At 44.3% G+C, this 22,311-nt stretch overlaps 3 protein-coding genes across 3 annotated transcripts; all 3 read left to right on the forward strand.

Moving 5' to 3' along the window:
* Positions 1 to 1,703: 1,703 nt before the first annotated feature.
* On the forward strand, positions 1,704 to 5,903 carry LOC127778079 (aspartyl protease family protein At5g10770-like). Its single transcript, XM_052304728.1, has 2 exons — positions 1,704 to 1,872; positions 4,405 to 5,903. Exons 1-2 carry the CDS (start codon positions 1,704 to 1,706, stop codon positions 5,694 to 5,696), a joined length of 1,461 nt encoding a protein of 486 aa, XP_052160688.1. The 3' UTR covers positions 5,697 to 5,903.
* Positions 5,904 to 7,990: 2,087 nt separating this feature from the next.
* On the forward strand, positions 7,991 to 9,313 carry LOC127777255 (peroxidase 1-like). Its single transcript, XM_052303825.1, has 2 exons — positions 7,991 to 8,310; positions 8,408 to 9,313. Exons 1-2 carry the CDS (start codon positions 8,089 to 8,091, stop codon positions 9,179 to 9,181), a joined length of 996 nt encoding a protein of 331 aa, XP_052159785.1. The 5' UTR covers positions 7,991 to 8,088; the 3' UTR covers positions 9,182 to 9,313.
* A 2,599-nt stretch (positions 9,314 to 11,912) lies between these two features.
* Positions 11,913 to 20,483, forward strand: LOC127776899 (aspartyl protease family protein At5g10770-like). The gene is made up of 2 exons (XM_052303467.1): positions 11,913 to 12,069; positions 19,122 to 20,483. The coding sequence occupies exons 1-2, from the start codon at positions 11,913 to 11,915 to the stop codon at positions 20,417 to 20,419; spliced, it is 1,455 nt and encodes a 484-aa protein (XP_052159427.1). The 3' UTR covers positions 20,420 to 20,483.
* Positions 20,484 to 22,311: the final 1,828 nt, after the last annotated feature.

Here is a 22,311-nt window from a genome sequence, read left to right on the forward strand (position 1 = left end):
CTACTAAAGCTCTCCTAAAAGAAACATTCAGTGAAACACAAGACATAACATTTGCAATTGAAGCATTCCTCCTACGAACTATAGCATATAACGATGGATACCTTTCTTTAAAGCTAAGTACATAGACCGAACCAAGAATACACCATTTTGATGGAAATTCCATCTAAAAATATCATTCACCTCTGACAAATGAATATGAACAATTGAAACACATAAATTATGCCAATTGTTTAAATTATGTCCTACTAAAGCTCTCCTAAAAGAAACATTCAGTGGAACAGAAGACATAACATTTGCAATTGAAGCATTCCTCCTATGAACTATAGCATATAACGCCGGATACCTTTCTCTTAAAGAATAATTCCCTACCAATTTATCCTCCCAAAATCTCACTTGTACGCCATTATTAATAATCCAGGAACCCATATGTAGAAACTTACTCTTAACTTTCATAAGACCAGACTAAAAATGGGAATCCCCTTGTTTCTTCTCAATCTGACTTAAGGATTGATTATAAAGATATTTTCTTTTCAATAGATCCTGCCACGCGGCTTGCTCATTTATGAGCCTAAACAATTATTTACTCAAAAGACATTGATTTTGAATTTCAAGATTATGAACTCCAAGACCACCCTGATCTTTGGGTTAACAAATCATATCCCATTTAGTAAGCCTATACTTCTTCTTGTGCTCATCACCTTACCAAAAGAAACATGATTTATAATAATCATTTTTTTTGAAGAACTTCTTTTGGAATCTTAAAAAAGAAATCATAAACATTGCTAAACTAGAAAACACAGAATTAATCAACACCAACCTCCCCCAACTGATATATGTTTACCTTTCCAACTATTAAGTTTCTTTTCAATTCTTTCTTCAACTGTTTTCCAATCCTTGTTACTAAGTTTTCTAAAATGCATAGAAATACTAAGATATCTCACAGGGAAATTTCTAAGCTTACAACCAAAAATAGTAGAATAAAACTCTTGATATTCCTTTGCTTGACCAACACAAAATAATTCACTTTTATATGAAAATGTAAATAACCTTTTGTCATGGTAGGTCCAAATATTCATGTTTTTTTTATTTGTTCATCCTCCGTATCAAAATATAACTGCTGATCATTTAATTTTGATTTGGCTGATGAAAAGACCTCCATGAAAAACACTTGCATCGGTTCCATCGCCGTCGCTTTGTTCATGTAGGAAACCGTAGTCGCAGCAATTGATCGATGGACATAGATACATACATCACGATGAAGCCTAATTAACTACGCAAAATATCCCGTATATATTCCCATTCCCATGTACTCCCTCCATTCTAAAATAAGTGTATTTTTACATTGTTCATATCTAACATTTGACCTTCCGTCTTATTTGAATTTTTTTATTAATACTTTGTTATTTTTATGATTAATATTTTATTGTTATTAGATGAAAACATGAATGACTCTTTTTAAAAAAATTTATAAATTTTAAAAATAAAATGGACGGTCAAACGCTAACGCTAGACACGAATATCCACCGCCACACTTATTTGAGGACAAATGTAGTACTCATCAACAAAGTTTCTCCCTAGATAAGTTCGGCCAAGACCAATGTAATTAACACACTCTTGGAGGCCACGCCTACTGTGTATGTATCTCTGTATTTTATAAGAACCCATAATCACCCAAATCGCTTTGGCCACTAGCTATCAACCAAATGGCGTTGCCTCATCCGCCGCTGGTGGTGTGCTTGCTCGTGCTGATCAGCTGCCTTCTCAGCGGCGGCGTTCTCGCCGGTTCGCGGCGGCGCTACCTGACGGCCAGCCTCGACGAGCTGCGTGGATACAATGGTCATCAAGTTCATTCCCCTCCCCTGACGTCCCCAGGTATGGGAAATATGGGATCACCCGAGCTATTCAGAAAGCACAACGTTTGGATTATCCGATCGATCGATTTGTGGTCGGCATGCGATATTTCTCCTTTCTTCATCAAATGATTTTTTTTAATCTTTTAATCAAAGAGGCACACGTGAAGTGAGCACGTATACCGGCCATTAGCACGTGTCAAACTTTCAATGGAATGAATATCAAATCTTACTTAAATTCTTATTTATACTACCTCCGTTTTTTAATAGATGACACACCATTAAATTTTTATCACACATTTAACCATTCGGCTTATTAAAAAAATTACGTAATTATAATTTATTTTTTTGTGAGTTGGTTTATCACTTAAAATATTTAAAGCATGATTTATATCGTATACATTTGCATATATAAGTTTTTGAATAAAAAGATTGGTCAAACATGAGTTCAAAAGTTAACGACGTCATCTATTAAAAATGGATGGAGTATTACGTTACTCGAACATGAAAAATTGTGATCAAACGGAACACATTTGTGTACATGAACATACACGCTACACCAGACTCGTGTACACACCAATGAATGTACCCCCTGGGCCCTAACACATGCTAAAATGCAACCACTCACAAATATGTAGCCTTACAAGACACTAGCTCCAGAGTGCTTAAAAGTCGTGTGAACTGTGAACCAATAACTCTGCCACCATAGCATCAACAACCGCTTCCCCAAACATTTTAAAATTTGAGCATAAGCATCTTTCGAATGTTTAGTATGTTACATGAGTCATAATGTTATATAAGTTGTTTGCTCGAATAGTACTTTTTTATGATATTATAGTTATGTTCGGATTTACAAATATATTATACACTCTGTAACAACATTTACTAGAAATATACAAAATTTATTGCTTGAAGTTGTACTCTTTGTTTTTTCAATATATGATATTGTTGTCTTATAGAAAAAATAGTATAAATATAACAAATGTAAGTCGTGTTAAAATTACACTTATAAATTATATCACAATATACTTAGTAACAAATGATATTTACTTTTTTCCAATAAGATAAATACTCAAACGTCAAATCCAAAAATTGGTAGTGTCATATATTAAAAGGAAAACATTTGTGTTCAAAGAGATATAATTATTGTGGCAAAAGAGAAAAAATAAAACGGAATGGCTAAAAACAATTCATCAGTTTTCTTGTCTCTAAACTTTCGAATTTTCAGCCATTCGATCACCTCAAGATATGAGGAAAAAAAAATTCACGAGCACGTGCGGATGAAGGGAATCAAACTTGCGACCTAGCAGCATAGTGGAAAAAACCGGACCGGGTAGGCTGTTCGACCAGAAAAAACCGGAACCAGAGGTCTCCACGGTTCGTTTCAACTGAAAGACCAGACATGCATTCGACCCGGATTGAACCGGCTGAACCGGGCGGGTTTTGACTAAACCGGCTTGGTTGGACCAGACAAAGGAGTTTAATGGGCCACGTTAAGGCCCAGTCCATGCCCTACAGGCCCACGCGGCTGTTTTTTTCGACAAAATGCATAGAAAAGGGTGGTGGAATGGGGATTAGAACCTGGGTCTGCGAGTAGGCTTAACCATCCCACCTTTGCTTCGTTTTGTTTTGGAGATATGCATGTTATATATAATAACTTATTGAACCGCGGTTCAACCGGCGGTTCACCGGTCAGACCGTCGGACCGGTGAACCAAGCCATCGTCCGGGTTACTCACCTGTCCGGTTTTTTGCCCTATGCCTAGCAGCCGGACGCCCGGAAGCCCACACTGCTAACCAAGTACCAACTGAACATGGAAGCCCACACTGCTAAGTGCTAACCAACTAAACATACTAGTAACATATGGAGTATAAGTTAAACTATGTTTGAAAATTTTCCACCTAAAAAAAATCAGGAGTAACTATATTTATAGCTCCATATTTTTCATCAAAAAATAGTCGGCATATATTTACATTGTAAATCTCTAAATTACATATGTAATTTTAGTGTATTTATAATGTATAAGTCCCAAAATTACATATGTAAATCTCTAAATTATATATATAAGTGTAATTATAATGTAAGTGCAATGTAATTTCTATATTTTGCATTGAAAATTACATATATTGATTACTTATTTGAAAGAATGTGCCAACGAGCTACAGTCAAAGCAGTGCTACGAGCCAATCAAATGCAATTGATGAGGCCTATGCCACCGAAAAAAGCGGCGCTCCAGCCAATCAAAGGCTTAGAAAAATTTCGATTGAGAATTAAGAAAAAATGTGTCGCCATATTTATAGCAATACCGAAAAAATCTGTTCATTGTTTGGTAGCTACATCCGAAAAAAAAATGCTAGAACGCAAGTAAGATTTTATTTCCTTTTGAACAGCAAAACATATATTTTCCGGTGTTATGAATTTGTGTGCGTGAGTTTGCTTTGCATGATTAATTGCTTTCAATTGTTCAGTCTCCAACAAAAAAGAGCCCTAGCTAGTTGTATGAGCGCCTCTTGGCATCCTCTGATTTTGCCTCCAGTACCTGAAAATTATTCAGCCGCAACATCTGGCCGCAAGCTCTCGATCCGAAACTCGGCCGCCGAGAAGCCGGCGGCGCGCGACATCCACGTCCGAGACAGGGCACGGCTGCGCACCATCCTCCAGAGGTCGTCGTCCGCGTCGGCCGCCGCCTCCCTCGCTCCGTACGCGTCGCCGCCGACGGCCATGCCACCCATTCCGGCCGTGTCGGTGGCGCCGGCGCCGGCACCGGCCGTGACAATCCCGGACCGCTCGGGGACCTACCTCGACACGCTGGAGTTCGTCGTCGCCGTCGGCCTCGGCACGCCGGCGCAGCCGTCCGCGCTCATCTTCGACACCGGCAGCGACCTGTCGTGGGTGCAGTGCCAGCCGTGCGGCTCCTCCGGCCACTGCCACCCGCAGCAGGACCCGCTGTTCGACCCGTCCAAGTCGTCCACCTACGCCGCCGTGCACTGCGGCGAGCCCCAGTGCGCGGCCGCCGGCGACCTGTGCAGCGAGGACAACACCACCTGCCTCTACCTCGTCCGCTACGGCGACGGCTCGTCCACCACCGGCGTCCTCTCGCGCGACACGCTCGCGCTCACCTCCTCCCGGGCGCTCACCGGCTTCCCGTTCGGGTGCGGCACGCGCAACCTCGGCGACTTCGGCCGCGTCGACGGCCTCCTCGGCCTCGGCCGCGGCGAGCTCTCGCTGCCGACGCAGGCCGCCGCGTCGTTCGGCGCCGTCTTCTCCTACTGCCTGCCGTCCAGCAACAGCACGACGGGGTACCTCACCATCGGCGCGACGCCGGCCACCGACACCGGCGCGGCGCAGTACACGGCGATGCTGCGGAAGCCGCAGTTCCCGTCCTTCTACTTCGTCGAGCTCGTCTCCATCGACATCGGCGGGTACGTCCTGCCGGTGCCGCCGGCCGTGTTCACTCGCGGCGGCACCCTCCTCGACTCCGGCACCGTCCTCACCTACCTCCCGGCGCAGGCGTACGCGCTGCTCCGGGACAGGTTCAGGCTCACCATGGAGCAGTACACGCCGGCGCCGCCGAACGACGTGCTCGACGCGTGCTACGACTTCGCCGGCGAGAGCGAGGTCGTCGTCCCGGCGGTGTCGTTCAGGTTCGGCGACGGCGCCGTGTTCGAGCTCGACTTCTTCGGGGTCATGATCTTCCTGGACGAGAACGTCGGGTGCCTCGCGTTCGCGGCGATGGACACCGGCGGCTTGCCGCTGTCCATCATCGGGAACACGCAGCAGCGATCGGCGGAGGTGATCTACGACGTCGCCGCGGAGAAGATCGGTTTTGTCCCGGCTAGTTGCTGAACGCCAGATGCGAATAATGGGTACTCTTGTGCTTCTGATTCCCGATATGAATTCTGGAATAATGTTTGAAAGGCTTCAAGCCTGCTTGTTTTGTGTGCGTTACTGTACTTGTCTCCCTATCAGGAATAATGTCGAACACTTGAGCTACATTTGCTGCTTTTGGTTCTGCTCCTTAAGATAGAATTCAAATTTTGTGGCCACATTTGAAATTTAATATATTACATGTGATGTTTTGAGTATGGCTCTTTAATTTGCATTGTTATAATCTATTCCACCACATGACCACAATCAACAACACATACATGATTTTTCTGATTAGCAATATAATAATATTTAGGTTGCATAAAACAATTTCAAGTTAATTTCTTGGGACTGTGGCTCTATCATCTCTTCAAATCTAATCAGCATTTGAGTAGAATCGTTAAACACTTCAGAATTTATTATGCACAGAAATACAATCCTTCTGGATCTCCAGAAAAGGTGGCCCAAGGACTGGTACAGAACGCCCATGAAACTCCATTGAATTTCTATTCTACAAGTTTGATTTACATCCCTAAACGCAAAACCGACAAGACAACTGTTAAAACCATAGCAATTTGCCTCTCAAGGACGGTTTGGATGGTGATTAGATTTACGTACGTGATGTGGTTTTTACATAGCATTTTAGTTTGAAAAATTAAAATTCAAATTGGTGTGACCCTAGATCCTAATCCATAAGTATCATGTCAAAGTCGTGGCACCACCGCTGAGTTAGAGGAGAAGCCTAGCATAAATCTAGGCGTTGATCTAACGATACAAAATCGATAAGTTTTTCATCTTTAAATTTATATTTAATGCATTTAACAAATCCGATTACAAAGGGGATGATTTTTGGCTAAGTCTTCTGTACTCATACTATTAGCTGGAAAATAAAATACGACGAAAATCACTTAAATTAATTCTGAAATTCATTTTTTTTCTGTGGCTTATAAGCTGAAATAGGGCCCATCCTTGTCTTGTGAAAAACGACACAGGGCCCGGCCATCCTGGCATTTGTGGCCTCAGCCCATATGCAAAGCATACATTCTACTCCAACAAGCTGCTACGTCAACTGCAAGCGGTCAAGCCTATTTTAATACCACACATATAAACCAGTAGCAAACCTGCATTTTCTTCTCTCTTTTTCTTTAGAGCCTTTTTGGATTAGTGCCAAAACGGTGCCCTACCAATATTTTGATAGTTTGAACAGTGTATATGGTGGCTTTGGCTTGAAGCCAAATCATTGGCATTGTCAATGTCTAGTTTGATATTTTCTATACTCTACTTAAAGCTTGTTCTAAATTGGTCTCCAACCAAATACAACTTTACCCTACCAAAAAATTAGTAGTGCCAAAACTTGTCTAGGTTTTAGCACTACCAATATTTTAGTAGAGTATTAAACCAAACAAACCCTTAATCCAACATACAAGCAGGTATCCCGGAATATGTTCAGGCTCCAGAACCATCCTGTTCAATTTGTACGTAATAATTACGTTCCAAAACAACATTCCTGTACGCTTTGGCCAATGACGCCCAAAAGAGCCAAAAACGCCGCCCGGTCAACCTACCGGCCAATGCTGCGGAGAACATGCATCTTTCGTAACCTTCACGTACATTACGCTACGTATGTGTATAATTAATTTTTTTTAGATATATAACCCCCTACATTTTGTATCTCCATGATCACCCAAGAATTCCTCCTCATCACACAGAGATAATAATAATATTTTAATATTACTACCAACACATACACAGCTAACCAATCAAGCAGGAACAGCCCCAAATCATTGCAAGCCCCCAAGCACATGGGACGTTATTCCCTTGACGAATTCACATATATCTCTTTGATTAATCTATTGTCTTAATGCATTCCCTTCCCATATCGTCGTACCTAGCTAATTAGACGTGTAGATTATGTACTACATTTATACATGAATCATGTTACTATCCCCTCTCCAATGAACTGGCCTCGGCGCCGTCCTTTACTCTCTGTTTTTTCTAAAATAAAAAAAATGTTTTTTTTTTTTGGGTATTGACTAGTTCATTGCTGGCTAGCTGAGCCGCGCGTCGTCGCCACAACGCGTACGTCTGAGGAGGCATACATGTGCGATTTTGTTATTGGAGCTGATTGCATTAGAGCCGGAAGGTAAGCACATGCCTAAGCTAAGTACGCAGGGAAAATACACTGGAAAAACGTACAGGTTGTCACCTGTGCGTCACTAGTCATGCACACGTCTCTATAAATACACTGAGCTCTGCGAGGACATGCTCATCCACAGCCAGCCATCTAGATCAGCAGCTAGCAGCAGCATCAGCAGATCGAGCAGCAAAACATTCTTTGCTTAATTTGGTTATTGATTTGTGTGTCGTGGCCATGGCGATCGCCAGGTGTTGTGTCGCGCTGCTGCTGCTCGTCGTGCTTGTCGCCGCGGGCTCTGCGGCCGCGGCGGCTGACCAGCTCCGCGTCGACTACTACCGCGAGACGTGCCCGAACGTCGAGGCCATCGTCCGCGACGAGATGGAGAAGATCATCGGCGCCGCCCCCAGCCTCGCCGGCCCGCTCCTCCGCCTCCATTTCCACGACTGCTTCGTCCGGGTACGTACTCCGGTCGCCGGCGTCGTGTCGCGTCGCGTGCACGGCGGCGCCATTGATTGATCGATCGATCGATGTCGTGTTTTTTTGCAATTTTCAGGGGTGCGACGCGTCCGTGCTGCTCAGCTCCACCGCGGGGAACGTGGCGGAGCGCGACGCGAAGCCGAACAAGAGCCTGCGCGGGTTCGGCTCCGTGGAGCGGGTGAAGGCGAGGCTGGAGGCGGCGTGCCCGGGCACCGTGTCGTGCGCCGACGTGCTCACGCTCATGGCGCGCGACGCCGTCGTGCTGGCGCGGGGCCCCACCTGGCCGGTCGCCCTGGGGAGGAGGGACGGCAGGGTGTCCGCCGCCGGCGAGGCCGCCGCCAGCCTGCCACCCGCCGACGGCGACATCGCGACGCTCCTCAGGATCTTCGCCGCCAACGACCTCGACATCAAGGACCTCGCCGTGCTCTCCGGCGCGCACACCCTCGGCACGGCGCACTGCCCGTCCTACGCCGGCAGGCTCTACAACTTCACCGGCAAGAACGACGCCGACCCGTCGCTGGACGGCGAGTACGCCGGCAGGCTGAGGGCCAGGTGCGCGAGCGCCACCGACGAGTCCGGCATGATCTCCGAGATGGACCCGGGCAGCTACAAGACGTTCGACACCAGCTACTACCGCCATGTCGCGAAGCGGAGGGGGCTCTTCTCCTCCGACGCGTCGCTGCTCACCGACGCCACCACCAGGGACTACGTGCGGCGGATCGCCACCGGCAAGTTCGACGCCGAGTTCTTCAGCGACTTCGGCGAGTCCATGACCAAGATGGGCAACGTCCAGGTGCTCACCGGGGAGGAAGGAGAGATCAGGAAGAAGTGCTACGTCATCAACTCGTAGAATGAATCTAGCTAGTTAAAAAGCTTAATTAATTTAGCCGCACGAGATGCATACGAGGGGTGTGTGTTAATTGATCTTTGTATTATGTCACTTATTATTATTATTGTTCAGTAAATTGATTATTCTCAGTGCGTACTTCCTCCAATAGAAAGATGTTCTTTTTTAAAATATGTTTCTTTTTTTTTCCTTTTGCTGGCATTTTGCGACAGTTTTTTGGGGAGAAAAACGTTTGATTTTTATGCCGTTGGATCTGCTCCAAGATTCGTGCATACGAAGATAGGAGGATTCAAACCTGCACCCTCCTACTTAATTACCTGCGCAACCTATCAAGCCAGTGCAAGTTTTAATATCTAAAATAAATTTACATCCTAGTCTACACTATATTTATAGAGATAATCCATGAAATGCCATTGACAAGCATTAAGTCCTAGAAATGCCATCGACAAGTGTGAGTTCCAAGAAATGCCATCGTACAAGCGATTTTGTCCCAAAAATGCCATCACCGTTAGGGTTCTGTCCATTCCGCGCCGTTAAATACACTGTTCATCCTATAAAACTTAACGGCGTGGAATGGACGGAACCCTAACGGCGATGGCATTTTTGGGACAAAATCGTTTGTACGATAGCATTTCTTGGAACTCACACTTGTCGATGGCATTTCTGGGACTTGGACGCTTATCAATGGCATTTTATGGATTATCTCTTATTTATACTATAATTAGTTAGCGTGAAAGTTTTTTCCCCTCTAAAAATTATCCAATGTGCTATAGGTAGACTCTTATCAAATGCGAGACATGATTGATTAATTGTTACTTACTAATACTGATCATTATATAAATCACTACTAGTTATCGTAAAAAATAAATGTAAAACAAAATCATCACTTGCTAGGTCATAAACACGATTGCAACGGTTCTATTGACTCAATTAAAACAAGAATTGACATCGCACTGTATGGAGTATTCAAGGGAAGAATAAATTAATACATGGATTGGTTGGTTGCAAGTGTTTGTTTCAGAGTTCATCAAAATCTCCATTTATTTTTCTTCCAAGAAGCATCTACTTTCGACAAGGCTATACAAAATCCAGTAATCAATTTATCTTGCTTGGCACTATGCACCTATCCACAACGTTACATGCCAGTAAATTAATAGTACTACTAGTGCTGTGATTTTCTAGTGATGAGTTGCATATGCTTCAATTTGCACTTTTGGTTCTAATTGGTTATAGATACTTTTAGACCCTTTTTTTATAATGAAAATAACTTGCATCTTCGGCCTCCGTCAACTGGCACACAACCAAGATACTTTTACACACCAATGTCTTTGCTTCAATTTGTGTGGCCCCTTTTAATTTGTAAGGTGGCATGGGGGAGGGAGAGAGGAACAAGCACATCATTATAAATATACTTTCTTAATTAATTTCTCTGCAAAATTGTCATGGTGTGCCCATTTTCTCTAAAATTTTACTTGACTAAACTCAATAATGTTTTATAATAATATTTCTGTAGATAAGTGATTTTAGTTTTATGCCCTTCAAATTCAGTTTCAGGTCACCTTGAAACAAAGGAAAAACATCAAAAGTCTAGAGTACCTGTATCCTATAACAAAAAAAAAAACCCTATAAAGTCCTTTGGAATAAATTATATGGAAAAATTCCTATAATTCCTATGGAATGGGCTGTACTAGAGGAATTTGGAAGGAAAGTAAGTTTCGAAACTTTCCCACGTTTTGAAATTCCAACAGAAATCCAATAAGCTGGACATTATATTTCTACATTTGTCCTATTCTTTTAATAATTTTGTAGTTCAAAGGAGTCCGCCCAGTTCAAATTTTTATTGCTTTAGCAAACAATCAAGCACTACACTTTCACTCTAATTTCAAGCTTGTTCCTGCCGCCAAAATGTATGTACTCTGACATGCCAGTGTAACATACTCTTATCACGTGAACATCAAGATCGTTTTTTTACACGATCCTTTCTTTCCATGGATGTATATATACTCACTCTATGTCATGTTGTAAAGTGTTTTAATTTTGTCATAAGTCACTTTAACCAAGTTAATGGAAAACGCAATAACTTCTACTCTCTCTATCTGCCGAAAAAATGTAGCATTCTAAAGACAAAATAGTAAGGGAAATATCATTTGAATGCTCCTCATTAATTGAGTGAGAGGGTGGTTAAGGGTAATATTGAGAGAAATTTAAAAAGGTGCTGCAGATTTTCTTGTTTTTTTTGGACAAAATTTGAATAGTACCATTGCATTCTGTTTTTTTTACAGAGGAAGTACACCATTAAATTAGTTTCATTAAAATCCACCTTAAACTAAGTATTGTAGATGTTAATAATTTTCTATAAATTTGGTCAAAATTTGATTACTTCAACTTAGGAAAAAACTAAAGGCAAAATTTGCTACAAGACACTCAAAAAGTGTAATTAGCCATGGGACACCACAAAGACGTGAATTGGCTATAGGACACTACAAAAGAGTGGAAACAGAGAGAGAGAGCGTTGAAAGTACTGAAATGCCCCCGTGTTGTTTTGCTTATGCTAGAGTCACACACCATCAAGAAGCTTCCGTTTGAGGCGGTGGAAGCAGTAGAGTGTCCACGGTGGCGGTGGTGAGGAAGACGAGGGTGCGGGCAGAGAGCATAGCGCAGCAGAGTAGGCAAGTGGAGCTGGAGCGGTGCCACGCGACGGCGAGAAGTGTGCCTGCTACGGCATTGTCATGTCATGCGTGTCGCGCTGCTGCTGTTGTGCGTGTTCGTCTCTGTGGTTGGCGTTGTTAGGGCCTTCGCCGCCCAGGGCATCGATGCCCTGCCCACGATGGCCTACGAGCCCGCCGGTGCGGCAAAGAAAGACAGCGTCGGTGGCGCATGCACTGTGCGCGGTGTGTCTCATCGGGAGGAAGAGGACGAGAAAATAAAGGAGAGGTTGGCATTCTTGGCCCACATAATAAATCCTTCAAATATTGGCCAATAGTTTACTTACACGTGGTCTATGGACCCAACGAGTTTAAAAGCTCTCATTGACCTAGCTAGGCCCATAGGGCAATCTGGTCTATTTTGATTGTTTCTCTTTCCATGTTGTCGGAAATAATAAAGTAATACCTCGGGTGTGTAGTGGCTATTTATCAGTCTTTTGTGGTGTTCTATAGCTAACCAATTTACATCTTTGTGTTGTTCCGTGGCTAACTACATGTTTTTTGAATCACCTGTAGCAAATTTTGCCAAAACTAAATTACCTTGCTATATAGAATAGAAGGAGTACTGCCTACATCACAATTTCATGCAACTTGGACATGCCAATTTGTATCCATTTTATCAGCCCTTATCCGTGATGCAGAACAACTCTTATTACTTGTTGGCTATCATGGCCTACATTATATTGCCCAATTTATTGTACTTGTGAATGTACTTACAGTGTGATCTGCAACTTGTAGATTACAGCATACATAGTTGATTTAGACTCTAAATTAATGAAGGCATGCATGTCCCTATAAGCCTTTTAAGGTTATAGTGGAATCAGTCCATGCATGCATGTATGCATCAAAGAAACAGAAGATAGTAACTGCATTGGACCCGGTCATTGCAATATTGCGATTATGGATAGAAATTTTTTAATATATTCTTTAAGAAGATATTGAGATATATCATATTTATAATATAAATATTGGTATGTACTTCTTAGTACATGAGTGTTGAGGTACTAGAATATACACAAATTAATACTAAAAAAATGTGACACCTCTTAGTATGTTTTCAAAAATGATAAAACTACTCTTATCGATCAAGAATGAAGAGGCTTGAATTTATGCATGTAAATCTGAGTTATATATCAACGTCAAGATGTTTCTCCCTTAATAGGCTAGTGTGGTCATTTCTTATTCCTTAATTAATGTGAGAATTGCTATCTTTATTTTTCTAGAATTAATAAGGAGACTTATATGAGGGCCTCTAATTAATTAGCATACCAAAGACATATATTTTGCGCAAACTCCCATATTGAATTTACACATGTTGTTTTACAGTTTCATCGACATTCCGTTTTTCATCAACCCTTTTTCTGAGGTCTGAATGCTATCTTCTGCAACTCCCATGTTGTTTTACAGTAGTAATGATATTATTATTTTTTTTCTTAAAAGGACTTATTCGCAGAGACAGAGACTCACAGGGGCAGTTGCAGACTTGTTGGATTCCAGTCGCGAGTCTATCCACAATATGCAACTCCCATGTTGCTTTACATCATTCGTTTTCAGCCTAGTTTGCAAGGCTGCAAGCTCAAGTCCCAACTCCCAACTACAGCTTCCTACAGTCAAACTCCAAACATTATCCAGAACCCCATATGATTCAGGAGACTGACCTCGTCAATCATGGGAGATTATACTCCCTTCGTCCCAAAATATTACAGTACATCCTAAGATATATACGATTAGATATATCATAGTAATATGGATAGGATGAATCTAATCCCATATTAGATTAGAACATTTTGAAATGCAGGGAGTAACATGGAATAGGATGGCGGCTTTACAAAGTTAATTATTGTTCCCTCCATTCCAAATTAATTCAATTTAGTGCAGAATATGAGACCTATTGAGATTTATATTGCTATAATATATCTTAGTAGATTGATTTATTTTAAAACGAATGGAGTACATCATGTAACATGGAGTATATCTGAGAGTGTGAAATTGCCCCTTGCTGAATAATAATGGTCGCGGTCAGTCATGCGAAGTAGTTCTACCCCGTAAACGTACACGAGACTACGAGAGCGAATCCAACAAGACTTAGCAAGAGATTCGTTGATTGACTTGGAGATTTGCTGTGCGGTCAATCTAATTTCTAATATAGCAGACGATTGATTCACGTTGGCACTTGGCAGTGACTGGGCCGCGACTACATCTACACGTATATGATATCTAGTGCGAGAGGCTCATCGCACATGCAGAGATTTGACTTGCTTGCTTTGCAGCAGGGCCGGCGTAAGTGTAACAATATAAGCCTAGTATTGCGTAGCTATGTATGTAATTTCTCCATTTTACAATGTAAGTCATCGTAACATTTTCTATATTCATATTGATGTTAATGAATCTATATAGATATGTATGTCTAAATTTATTAACATTAATATAAATATGAAAAATGTTAGAATGAGTTGCATTGTGAAATGGAGGGAGTATTACTTAATCCGATAGTGCAATTTATTGTTGTGCGCAAGACAAGATGATGTGTGTTGTTCCTTCTTGCTTCGACTTTTTTTTTTGTTGTTTCTTTTTTCTGGGGACTGGGAGATAATATCTTAGAAAGCAATAATTAAGATAGTAAAATATGTACTTTCTTGAGAAAAAGAGATTGATTTTTTTTTGAACGTTCAGAGAAAGTGATTTGAGAGAGAGACAGAGAGAGACGTGCGGATGAGAAGAACAAATCAAAGATATTACCCGCACACGGCCGACCATATACTGTAAGATTACAGTAGTAGCAGTCCTAGCGTACTTCGACATGCAGTTCATAAGAATTCAGACATATCCCTATTAAGATATGATAACATTATCTAGTATAACAAATCTATATAAGTATACGTTTAAATTTATTATAGTACTAGATAATATCTCATCTCATATCTAAATTTGGTTTAATTTAGAATGAAGGGAATACTTCGACAGTTAAAATTGATGGTTAATAGTGACAAGTAAATAACTACGAGGGAGCAATACTTGCACCACGCAAGGTGCTGCATACTACCCCGTTTTAAAATATAGTACTAGATGCGGCACATCTTAAATAACTACGAGAGAGCAATACTTGCACCACGCAAGGTGCTGCATACTACCCCGTTTTAAAATATAGTACTATGAATTTGGATATGCGACCTGTTCAGATTCGTAATATTAAAATGTGTTATATCACGTACTAGGTTAATATATTTTTGGACGGCGGGGTAGCATGGTTGAAGATCTCCCCACCTTGGGCTCTTCTGGATTTTTTTTAACCAACCAAAAATTTTTGGATCCATTCGATGGATTCTTCAAATTTGATTAAAATTTGTTTAAAGTGCTTCAGATTCAACCGAAATTTGTTCAGGATTTGAATTTTTCCCAGCAAAGACCTCGCCTGCGAGAATTTCTTTTCATTTTTTTCATTTTTATTTTTTAATATTTACAGAAATATTATACGGGCAAAAGTATTTATCATGCCGCATAAATAGAGGGCGGCAAGGTGACGCGGCATACGGCGCTGTGTGTGTATTTTGTGCTAGGTAAATGTAATTTTCGCCGCATGCAAAATTCGCATGCGCACTCAGAGGCCTCTAGTGTCTGGTCACACAAGTCACCTTGCCGCTATTTCTGTAAATATTTTCGCCGGTATAATATTTCTGTAAATATTAAAAAATAAAAATTTAAAAATGATAAAAATTCCGCCCGCGATAGCAACGGTCCGAACGCTGTGCCGTTGTACGACTTTCCAGTGAACGGTCCACGAGCCCACGAGGCCAGCCCAGTCGCCCAGCATTGACCTGGGCCGAACATCTAAGTGTCTAGGCCAACTGCTACAATGGGCTCCCTCTGTTCTCCTGTAACTTCGTTTTATAATATGTAGGATACAAAATGTTAAAAGCTGTGAAGATATAAGTAGAGTAGATAATTTATGAAAGAAACAATTCTATATTTTGTGTGCCATATGCCTAAAGAAGACAACGATTATACATCGTTATTGGGGGCTATAAGTTGAAGAGATATAATTTATTATGTTTTTAAAATATGACGTCGTTAACTTTTAAATGTCAATTTGAATATTCGTGTTATATTTTTTAATTATGATTTATGCTGCTGAGATTTTTTTTATAATTAGAGGTATTTTAAGCATGACTTATATTTTTACATATTTTACATAATTTAACACGTACATGTAAATGTTAACATTGTAATACGTTAAGAACCAAAGGACAGATATATCCGTCGACCCATGTACATTCAGGTGTTCAGCTGATCGACCATTAATAACATATATATAAATCTAGCATTTTAATTTACAAATGATCAATGACGTTTCCGATGGCACTCATGACATGTACGTACTGCTAGAGAACCCCTCTTTTTTCCCGGTTCGCAGCCCACTTTACTCCCCGATAACGAACCAGGAGCGAGAATCCGGGACTAAAGATGGTGAATCGCAATTGCAATTGCTGAACAGATGGGGTAAAACCTAGACGCACTACTAGAAAACGCATTTTTTCCAACGTAAGGACTTTTTTTCGCAGGCGGACATGACTCTTATAGCCAAATGACCGTCTACAAAAATATAAATCGGGGGAAGTTTGCTGTCCGCCTGCGAAAATCTATTTTCGCAGGCGGACCACTTAAACGGTGCCTGCGAAAATTTTCGCAGGCGGACTACTTAAGCGGCGCCTGTGAAAATAGATTTTCGTAGGCGAACCTTATATGGTCCGACTGCAAAAATCGTACCTACCAAAAAAAAAACCCACCCTTATCTTCTCCTCCCACCACTCAACTCTCTCTCTCTCTTCCTCTCCCTCCACTGACTCAGTCTCCTCTCCTCTCCTCTCCTCTCCCTCACTGACTCTCCTCTCCTCTCATCTCCGGCGGCACAGCGGGGCCGACGGCGCGGGGCGCGCGGCCGGCGGCGTCTCCCCTTACCCCCTCCCTCCCAGATCTGGCCGGAGGAGGGAGGGAGGAGGCCGGTGGGGGCGACGGCGGCGGCGGCGGCAGCGACGACGCGCGCGGGGGGGCCGGTGGCGTCTCCCCTCGCCCCCTCCCTCCTAGATCTGGCCGGAGGAGGGAGGGGGGGAGGCCGGTGGGGGCAACGGTGGCGACGACAACGCGGGGCGATGTGGAGCGGCGGCGACGACGCGCGCGGTGCGGCGGGCTGGCCGGCGGCGTCTCCCCTCTCTCCCTCCCTCGCAAATCTGGCCGGAGGAGGGAGGGGGGAGGCTGGCGGCGGCGACGACGACGACGGCATGGAGCGGCGGCGATAACGGCGGCGGCAGCGGCTCCCCTCCCCTCCCCTCTCAGATCCGGCCGGGGGAGGAGGGGGGCGGCGAGGCGCGTGGTGGCGGCAGTGCGGCGATTTTTTTTTCGTATTTTTGCATTTTCACAGGCGGGCCGTTACCCCGACTGCGAAAATCATCGATTTTCACAGTCGTTGTGTTGTAGGCGGAGCTCCCTCCCGTCTGTAAAAATTAGTTTTGGCCGCTTGGAAAAATTGGTTTTCTAGCAGTGACGTACACATTACCAAGGACGGCTGGTACAATAACGTGTACGTACATAGATTTGTCCATGTAGAACAAGGCAATTTTGTCTAGCTTTCTCCGCGGATTCTTCGTTGGCCGTCGATACCTCCAAGCTAGAACATTCACCGCATTGCACGATAAATAGTGAAACCTGACCATGATTATATTATGTGATTCATCAACGGATCGACCAAAGCAAAACAGTTAATACCATGGCTTATTACCATCTGCTATTGTGCATCCTCTTGTGCAGCAGCTACTATTCGATCGTTCTTGCAGTAAATCTGAACAACTTTGCAGTCGTGCCAGCTCGTTCGTTCGAACCAGAAGCAGCGTGCTCTACATCAAGTGGTATACATCTTTCTAGCTCAATTTTAGGCTTTATGCTAAAATTAACCCACGCCAAAATTTGGAATTACCAAGCTTTGCCAAATTTTGGTTGATAAAATTAAGTGCGTGGGTATTGTTTGGTTTGCTACAATGCCCAAATATTCTTTTTTATAGTGTAATGTGGAGAAGTTTGTAGAAAGGACGTAACTATACAGCTAATGGTAGCTGGTTTGTCTAAACCAGCTACCACTCCATCTATAAGAGGCGCCATCCACCTATACTTTAAATACAATTTTCTCTTAAACTACACATCCGATCTACGATCCGATTGGATTGTTGTGTTCGTAACAATTAAATATTTACAACAAGATCTCACATGATTATATTTTAATGAAAAATCAAAAATTACTTTTATGATATGTCTAAATTACTTTTAGATTTCACTAAGTTACTTCTTAGATATATAAAAGTAAATTTAGTAAAATCTAAAAGTAATTTACATATATCATAGAAGTAACTTAGAACAAAACGAAGGTAACTTTGGCATATCATTTGAAGTAAATCCGTTGTAGAGATAAAAACATGCTCTATATAGAAATTAAATTAATCAGCACAAATTATAGAATTAACTAAATAAATAATAAAAGTAATCACCTCAGAGCATTATGAATGTATAGGAAGTATTTTAATCAAATCTAAAAGTAACTTATATATATATATGATAATTTGTTCAATGAAAAAAGGCATTAATTAAAGTTACTTTCTTTTTTTTATAAGTTACTTCTATAATATTGTAAATTACTTTTAAGCTTTACTTTATATTTCTAAGAAGTAACTTAGTGAAATCTAAAAGTAATTTAGACATATCATAAAAGTAATTTGTGATTTTTCATTAAAATATAATCATGTGAGATCTTGTTGTAAAAATTTAATTATTACGAACACAACGGTGTAATCGGATTGTAAATCGGATAAGTAATTTAAGAGAGAATTTTATTTGCAGTATAGATGATAGGAATATTTCCCCTACTTACTCAATGGATTAAGTACTAGTACGTGGGTGTCTCTGGTTAAGACTAATTGGAGAGGCCTCTCCAATTAGATTTACCGTTGTAGAAAATCATTTCAAAATCCTCAGAATTTTGGCATGATAAGATATGGTAGAGTATTTGGGATGTGTTTAAATTGCTTCAATTTTACCATAATTTGATAATGCTAAAGTTTGATATGATTGGAAATGGTAGCAAACTGAACAGCCCTTTAATCTCTTCTGAACTTACTTAATTTGAAACTACGTACTACTCAGTGCAGCAATTTTTTGCAGCTCAATTAATTTGGAACTAACATACTAATTTGCAGCGAGTTCCGACCCGAACCGCGCTTCCGTGCCTTTGGTGCACCGGCACGGGCCGTGCGCGCCATCGGCGGCGAGCGGCGGCAAGCCATCTCTCGCCGAGAGGCTCCGCCGCGACCGCGCCCGCGCGAACTACATCGTCACCAAGGCCACCGGCGGCCGCACGGCGGCTACCGCGCTGTCGGACTCCGCCGGCGGCGGCACGAGCATCCCGACGTTCCTGGGCGACTCCGTCGACTCGCTGGAGTACGTCGTCACGCTCGGCATCGGCACGCCGGCCGTCCAGCAGACCGTCCTCATCGACACCGGCAGCGACCTGTCGTGGGTGCAGTGCAAGCCGTGCGGCGCCGGCGAGTGCTACGCCCAGAAGGACCCGCTGTTCGACCCGAGCTCGTCGTCGTCGTACGCCTCGGTCCCGTGCGACTCCGACGCGTGCAGGAAGCTCGCGGCCGGCGCGTACGGCCATGGCTGCACGGGCGTCTCCGGCGGCGCCGCCGCGCTGTGCGAGTACGGGATCGAGTACGGCAACCGCGCCACCACCACCGGGGTGTACAGCACGGAGACGCTGACGCTCAAGCCCGGCGTCCTCGTCGCCGACTTCGGCTTCGGCTGCGGCGACCACCAGCACGGCCCCTACGAGAAGTTCGACGGCCTCCTCGGGCTCGGCGGCGCGCCGGAGTCGCTCGTGTCGCAGACGTCGTCCCAGTTCGGCGGGCCCTTCTCGTACTGCCTCCCGCCGACGAGCGGCGGCGCCGGGTTCCTCACCCTCGGCGCGCCGCCCAACAGCAGCAGCAGCACGGCGGCCAGCGGCTTCTCGTTCACGCCGATGCGCCGCCTCCCCTCGGTGCCGACGTTCTACATCGTGACGCTCACCGGCATCAGCGTCGGCGGTGCGCCGCTCGCCATCCCGCCGTCGGCGTTCTCGAGCGGCATGGTCATCGACTCCGGCACGGTCATCACGGGGCTCCCGGCGACGGCCTACGCGGCGCTCCGGTCAGCGTTCCGGAGCGCCATGTCCGAGTACCGGCTCCTGCCGCCGTCGAACGGCGGCGTGCTCGACACGTGCTACGACTTCACCGGACACGCCAACGTCACCGTGCCGACGATCTCCCTGACGTTCAGTGGCGGCGCCACGATCGACCTCGCTGCGCCGGCGGGTGTTCTGGTCGACGGCTGCCTTGCCTTCGCCGGAGCAGGGACGGACAACGCCATTGGAATCATTGGCAACGTGAACCAACGCACGTTCGAGGTTCTGTACGATTCTGGCAAGGGAACCGTCGGATTTAGGGCCGGTGCTTGCTGACAGATGACACGTGTCCTAATAATGTTTTTCATGCAAAGTAAATTATATGAATAGAAAAAGTAAAGGATTAGAATGCCACTTGCACTTCAATCCTTAACAACTTTTTCAGCAGCTCTTACATCATGCTAAAAGTTCAATGAAATAAGGTTGTAAGACTATAATTCTTTAAGTTATACAACCAAACATTTGACACCTCCAACTTTTTAGCCCGAACAAATTACCCCCCTAATCATAGCTGACATGGTATTTTCCAGCGTGTCAAATAAATAAATAAAATAATGAGCCCACTAGTCAGTACCCATTTCATCTCATTAAGCTCTCCACCATGGCAGTGGGGATTGTCTGCAGTACTGCGCGCTGATGCAATAGCAGACACTAACGTGTGGGACCGGGCCCACATGTCAGCCATTGCTACTGCATCAGCAGTACTGCAGAGGATGTGCATCCCCTCCATGGTGCATGTAGATCATGGTGGTGTTTGAATCTCCTAAAGATGAAGATGAAGATAAAGATTAAGTGTTTCACGTAAAACAAGGTGATAATAACGTGTGCTTAATTTAGTTTTAATTATTACAAACTTGAAAAATGGATTAATATGATATTTTAGAACAACTTTTATATAGAAAGTTTCCGCATGAAACGCACCGTTTAGCAGTTTGAAAAGCATGCCACAAGTATCCCACTACTAAAAAACGATTTTTCATGGCGTTGGCATATTATTTTCACCAGCGGTCATACGCGAAAACCGCTAGCAAAAATATATCGAGGGGTGGGGGGCCATGGACCGCCAGCGAAAACCGATTTTCGCTAGCGGCCATGCTAAGAGGTCCGCCATAAAAAAACCTCTATTTTTTGAGGCGGACCTCTTAGGTGTCTGCCAGTGAAAACGTGATCTTCGTTGGCAACAGGTAGTGAAGACCGCTACAAAAAAAAAATTGAGGCCAATAAAAATCCACCACCCGCGCCGAGTACTAGTCTGTCCTTATCCTTCTCCTCCCCCTTCTCCTCCCTCCCTTCTCCCTCTCCTCTCTCCCTCTCCCCACCACCGCCAGCTCCCGTCACTACAGCTCCACCGCCTCATCGACCAACGGGGAGGGCCTCGGGAGCAGCGGCGGGGCGCGGCCTCCACCTCTCCGCCGCGAGCTATCGATCCACCTCTCTCCCGTCTCCGTCTCTCGATCTGCGAGCTCTCGATCCATCGCCGCGGGCCGTCGCGACGACGGTGGAGGATGGATCCGGCTGCCGCGACGACGGGGGAGGCCGGATCCGCCTCCTCGACGATGGGGGAGGCCGGCGGGCGACGACGACGAAGGGGCCTGGTGGAGGCGGCTGGGGGAGGCCGGATCCGGCCGCCGCCACGACGGGGGAGGCCGGATCCGCCTCCTCGACAACGGGGGAGGCCAGTGGGCGACGATGACGAAGGGGCCCGGCGGCGGCAGCTGGGGGAGGCCAGATCCGCAGTTGCAACGACGGGGGAGGCCGGATCCGGCCGCCGCGACGACGGGGGTGGCCAGATCCGCCGCCCCGACGACCGGGGAGGCCAGATCTGCCGCTGACACCGACGTGGCGGTGGCAGCAGCGCGGGGAAGGGGGCGGCGGCAGCAGCGGCGCGGGGGAGGGGGCGGCGGCGGCAGTGGCGATGGTGAGGTGGCGACGACAAGAGACTGGCGGCGGCACGAATTTTTTTTGCATGTTTCCTGATGAATTGATCTGTGTACATTTGTTTTCTGCATGTTGTGATGTTTGATCTGTGTACATTTGTGCTAATGATGATTTTGTACTGTGTTTGAATTTGGAAATGAGCAGCCATATGTATGTGAATTGGATTTGAACTTTGAAAATGAATCAATTGTCTTTTTTCCAAATCTTCGCTGGCGGCTGGGCAGATGCAT

This window comes from Oryza glaberrima, chromosome 6 (genome assembly GCF_000147395.1).
Source record: "Oryza glaberrima chromosome 6, OglaRS2, whole genome shotgun sequence".
NCBI lineage: Eukaryota > Viridiplantae > Streptophyta > Magnoliopsida > Poales > Poaceae > Oryza > Oryza glaberrima.